Source organism: Chironomus tepperi, unplaced genomic scaffold (assembly GCF_022539635.2).
Source record: "Chironomus tepperi strain 1889 unplaced genomic scaffold, CSIRO-AGI_Ctep_v1 contig_85, whole genome shotgun sequence".
Taxonomy (NCBI): domain Eukaryota; kingdom Metazoa; phylum Arthropoda; class Insecta; order Diptera; family Chironomidae; genus Chironomus; species Chironomus tepperi.
In genome coordinates this window covers 5,984,185-5,990,184 of record NW_027226207.1, presented here as the reverse complement: position 1 = coordinate 5,990,184, position 6,000 = coordinate 5,984,185, and the positions used below count along the sequence as shown (strand labels likewise).

General features: G+C 31.0%; 1 protein-coding gene across 1 annotated transcript in view; it reads right to left on the bottom strand.

The window, feature by feature from the left end:
* The window catches only part of Abd-B (Abdominal B), a 77,979-nt gene continuing 71,979 nt past the window's right edge, over nt 1-6,000 (bottom strand). The window contains exons 7-10 of the mRNA XM_070634638.1: nt 3,159-3,263; nt 1,135-1,357; nt 1,038-1,049; nt 1-815 (exon numbers count right to left, since the gene is read on the bottom strand). Of these exons, the coding sequence (XP_070490739.1) occupies nt 647-815; nt 1,038-1,049; nt 1,135-1,357; nt 3,159-3,263 (509 nt within the window). The 3' untranslated portion in view covers nt 1-646. The remainder of the gene's footprint in view (nt 816-1,037; nt 1,050-1,134; nt 1,358-3,158; nt 3,264-6,000) is intronic.

The window sequence follows — 6,000 nt, the reverse complement described above, 5'->3', positions numbered from 1 at the left end:
CAAAAATTCATTTTTTTGAAAATATAATAAAACTTCCCAAAAAAGAAAAGTAAAACCTTTTACATGCTACTAGAAAGATATCATCATTATCAATATAATTATTATTATTATTATTATTATTATTATTATTTTTATTTATACTTTATAATTAATATTATTCATTATCATATATCATTAATATTTATTAATAAGTATAATATTAAAAATAATTATCAATGCGACTAAAAACTAAGTAATTTTAATTGTTAAATGATTATTTAATGTTGTTGTTGTTTCTCTTATCTTCTGATCATTACTTCTCTTTTTTTTGAAAAATTTACAAGCAATTTTTTTTTATTTTATTTAGACAGCAGCGCAAATGTATTCAAACAATGCAAGGATTTATTCAAACATTCAATTTTCATTTCATTTTTTTCAGTGATTTCTTCTTAATTCCTGTGACTTGATTCATATCCACAATATAACAACTTTAGTAGCTAATGATATCTGTAGAATGTTGGTATGATGCTGATGACAACTGATGATGATGTAAATGATGATTTTGTAGTTGTTGCTGTTGTTGATGTTGTGGAATAATCGATGATGCAAGTCCAGTTGTTGTTGCTGACGAAGAAGATGCCGTTGACGATGTCACGTGCTGGGGAGGTCACTGATGATGCATCTTTGGTGGATGATGATGCATACCGAGACCCAAACCGATGTGATGAGCATTATGATGCGTTTGGGGTGGTGCATGATTATGATTATGACTGTTTGAATTTGCGTTGTTTACATTTGCCTGCTGTCTTTGCGAGTTTTTTTTATTCTTCATTCTCCTGTTGGGGGAAAAGGAAAAATTGGATTTGAGTAAAAATTGGCAAGATTTTTCCGAATGGAGGTCGATTGGATGCTACGTGACGCTAAGAAAGGAGGTCAGACTCGAATTAAGATTCATATGATCTACTCCTGAATTCTATGAGTAGGTCCGTACAACCGCAAGCGTCACATAACATCCAAACGACCCCATCGACTGTAAAGTCATCAAAACTTCAATTTACCTATTTTGGAACCTAAAATGAGACAGCACAAAGAAGAAAAACAAGAAAAAATCAATTAATAATCCAGAATATCCTCAAAAAATCAAATAAGCCTTACCATATTTTGACTTGACGTTCTGTAAGATTCAAGTTTCTTGCCAGTTCCCATCGTTTCTGCTTTGAAACATATGCATTAAAAAGAAATTCCTTTTCGAGCTCAAGTGTCTGAAACTTTGAATAAGGTTTACGTTTTTTACGGACGGTTACAACTTGATTTGGCCATTCTAGTGGATTTGATGGTGTGGCTGATCCAATTGCCGATGATCCTGTGATTGTTGAACCTAAATGAATATAAAAAAAAAAAATTTTTTATTAGTTTTTATGTTCCTTAAATTCCTAATAAATCTTGACCGCAAGATGCACACACATATACACACATATATAAAGGAATCATTCACAGAATACTTGTTGATACCCATTGATCATTGATTTTTAATCCATGAAAGAGAGTGAGAGATGCTACCCATAAAAATGAAAAAAAAAAAAGTGCCTGTTGTCTGTCTGCGCGTCTTCATTCATCTTGAAAACATACATGTGCCATAAAAAATAAGTCATTAAATTTATCAGCTGATTCTTTTATACTCCGAATGTCGAGAATGAGTGAGTGAGCAAGCAGCAAAAAAAAAAATAAATATTTTATTGCTCATTTTGCGTGTAGTTTACTTTCACACTCATCATTTACGTAGAAGAATTTACAAATCTCATAAAAAAATGTTGTATTGAGTCTCGTTTGTGAGATTAAAGCTGTAAATCACACCTATTGATTTATTATAATCATATTCAAATTGTGCACAAAGATTATTTGTCGCGTGCTGCCGATTTTCCCCAAAATAATGCGCCTACACTCTCTCGCTCTCTCACACAATAATAATAATTCATTCAAAAAAAAAAAGACGAGCATTAAAAATTTTTTGTTATGATTCATAAAAACGGCTTTTTATGTCAAAATAATTAATTTGATACTTGAAATATTTAATTTGATGAGTTATTTCATTTCCCAAGCAAATAAAATGCGCGAAAAAAACAAAATAAAATAAAATGTATTGGATAAGTGGACAGGAATCAATTCATTCACATTAAAGATTTTTAAATATTTTTTAATCATAGTTGTGGGGCTGATCATAGCGCATTTTCTTGGTATTGATGGGGGGAGCTAATGATTCTGTATTGGTACTAATAATTTGATACTGTATTTTCATACTAAGGTATTTTATGGAGATCAAAATGTTTTGAATTGAGGATTCACACTGAATTTTGAATAAGATGTGAATATTTTTCGAGAATTTTGACACCTAATTAGAACGACGCCCTAACAGACAATAAGGCTTGAGCATATTCATGAGCATGCTCAATGTCTGTTCGGAATGACGCTAAATAACTACAGCGAGTAGCCCTAATGTCTTCATATCTGCCAAATTTGATACCAGAGCTCAAAATCGATTCGACTGAAATCGAAATTTGCATACAAAATTCGAGGTTGAACTCTTTCTGGTAAAAACTTGGAGACAAGCTGCAGCTTCTCTATTTTCTCTAAAATATTAGTTTTTCGGCTCACCTTAATTTCAACTCAACATTCGAAACATGACTAAACTTCTCAATATAGGACTAAATCATACATTTTGTAGCAGTTTCTTTCAAATTTCTGACATTTTAATTACAATTTAGCCACAAAACCTTCGAACGTCAATGAATATAGTAAAAAAAATCAAATGTTGCTACTTAGAGCTAAATGAAAGATTGACTGAGCCTATCCTTTAATAATTTGCATTTTTGATCAAAAAACCAGAGATACCTGAGTAAAACTCAAACTTAACCTTTGTTTGATGTAAAATCAAGCCGAATTTGAGTCGAATTTCTATTCAAAATAAAAATTGACTTCGAGTTTTGACTCTGATTACCAATTTGTATAAAATACTTCCCAAAGCACCCAAACAGTCATCCCAATACCCAACCACATCCAAGAAAACACGCTACAAAAAATCATAAAAAAAATAAATTCAGCTCCCGATTGATTGTTTGTGTGTAGCACAGAGATTTATTTCTAAAGTGCTCAATATATTTGCTACTATTTGGTATATTAACCTTTTGAATCATTGTATAGAGATCTCCTCGATGATAAAAACTCATAATCGCTTTCTAAATTTTTACCGTAATAACGCTTAAAATCAATTTCTCGTTTAATATGATCTGCAAACAATAATAAGGTAAAAATTATAAATCAAATTTTTTCAGTTCTTATGTGGGTTAGCTTCAAAATCAAAAACGTGCTGAGTTTTTTGGCACAAAGAAAAAATATTTTGTTTTTTGTTACTTTGGCGTTTATTAAAGAAATATAGAAGGAAAAAAATCAACTTTTAATATTGCGCAGCATTGATTATTGCATTAGATTAATTTCTATCGACAACAAACACACTATGCTGATCGTGAGGTTAATTTCATTATATTCATGCAGTGCACAATTTTGTAATAATATTTTATTTTATCACAAATATGGAAAAAACAGATGAGTTATTCAATGCAATTGCTATATATTGTGCGGTTCAAGGTTGGGTAATGACTTGGGTAAGCTTAGCTGATGATATGGGAAATATTGGGAGGAACTTGAGACTCTTTTGTAGCCTTATCGAAAGATAATAATAATTTGAGTAAGCTTGCTGATGAAAGGGATGCATTGAAAGGAGCTGGAGACCCAATTAGAGCCTTATCGAAAGATACAAGCTACAGAAATGCCCAAAATAGTGTATCTAGGTTAGCTGGACTCTTATTCAGATCAGATTGGGTAAAATCGGGCTAATATTAAGTCGAGTTAGCTCAAATCGTCATTATCGATCCAAATAGACTCGAAAATGACTTGACTTGGATACAAAGCTAACCAAAAATTGACAAATTAGGCTTTGATTTTGACCGAAAATTGACAAATTAAGCTTGGATTTTAAACTCACAATTTGAAGCAATTTTCAAATTTTTTAATAAGTTCCTAATCTAATTAAACTTCTTAAGTTCCTTTGTAACCCATAGCAACACAGGACCCTACCCTTATTTCATAGAATCTCCTCAAAATTCCCTCAAATCCCTATACAAACTTCATTAAAAAGTACCAGAACTCTTCTCATTTCTCTTAAAATCAACAAATCATCTCCTCCTACATTTCAAATAAATTTCACTACATTTCCTCGTTCATTTGACTTCATTTTATCATCAATTAGTGAGCAACAGTCTAACTAAAAATATATATATGTATTCTAAGCATGAACACACATTCACTATGTGCACTTCTATCTACATCTAATTCTCAGTCTTATTCCCAACTATATTTCGTCAGCGCTTCATGTATGAGAAAAAATTACAACATCGTTACAACAATTTTTTTTTTAACTTATAATTTTTTTTAATATTCTTTATCACATACAGGAAGACAGGAAAGAATGAAGAGGAAATATTTTTTTTTCTTTTGTTTTAGTTTTGTCACGATTTTTTGAGGTAAAGGTAATGTCTTGGTGGAATAGAGGTGGAGTTAGGGAGAGTCAGGAAGAGGAAATCGTGGTGTGGTTGTGGGGAACTAGGTCAGTGACTTAGGGAATATAGTCAGAATGAACTAAAATTTCGGAAAATTTCACGGACTGAGCCAAAAAGAGCCCAAAGATGCTCATGACACATAAAGACTTTTACGGTACCCAAAAGCGGTCTTGTTGCCTGTTAGGGATATTGTCGAAGCTTGAAATGATGCCAATCTAGGCTCATACTATTTTCGTAATTTTTGAACTAAAATGCTCTATAGAATATGAAGTCTAAGTATAAATCTTACAGTAAGCAATGTCAAATCTTTGAAATTCAACAAAATTTGAGTCAATTTTGAGCTCAACCTTTTGTAGAAGTGAATATTAAGGCTGAATTAAGACAATCAATTGTATTTGACTATAATTGAGGTTCTGAGAAAGGAATTGATACTAGAACAATTCTACAATACTTGAATATTGAGTATTGAGTATAATATTGAGGAACTTAAGTATTGAGTAGAGTTGGAAGTCAATTTACAGTTTAAATGAAGTCAAATCGACTTTGAATCAATAAAGCATCAATCTTTAGTCTTCCAACTCAATTTTCTTCAACATGAACTCCAAAGGTGTGTTCCCAACTACACTTCTGCTTCATACATTCTCACAAACAAGCATTCATTACTGAATGAACAGAAAAAAATGCCTCTCGAGCAATGAAAAAAAATTAATTTTAATTTTTCATCAAGGTTGTTTTGGTGTTTTGTGCGCCATATTTTTCTAATGTTAGTTTTCAAACGAACAAGGCAAAAGAATAAAGGCACAGAGAATTTTTCTTATAGACATAAATATTTACACCCAAAAAGTATGAAGAATGAACAAGAAGGGGAGTTATTTGATTCAAGTAAATATGAAATGTTTATCTTAAACAAATCTCATTTACTGTGTAAATCAAAAATGCAGATGAACTGCTTCTGTCAGACTTTAATCCTTTCATTCATCGCGCCGTTTGCTGTTCATATACAAAAATTTTATGATCATTGATTTGTATATTTTCATTAAAAAATGATTTAAAACTACCGTTTCTTTTGAAAATATTTAGAAAATGGCAACGATGGAGATAAAGACAAATTGCCGTCATGCATGTGTGTACATATGGGAGATTGTTGAAGACTTGGAAAATGGAATGGGGAAATTTGAATTGTTTTTCTTCTTGAAAATTTTAAAATTTTTTGTTGGAAAATCTTTTGAATTTAGAATTATTTTTGTTTGGTTTTTTGGAATTATAGGAACTAAGTCCATATGCAGTCAGACTCAAAGTTCACTAACTTATGAAAAATCTTAAAATTTATCCAAAAAATGCATCAAAAAATTCAATTTTAAAATTCAATTTTTTATCAATTTTCCTTCCCATCTGCAATTTAATACTT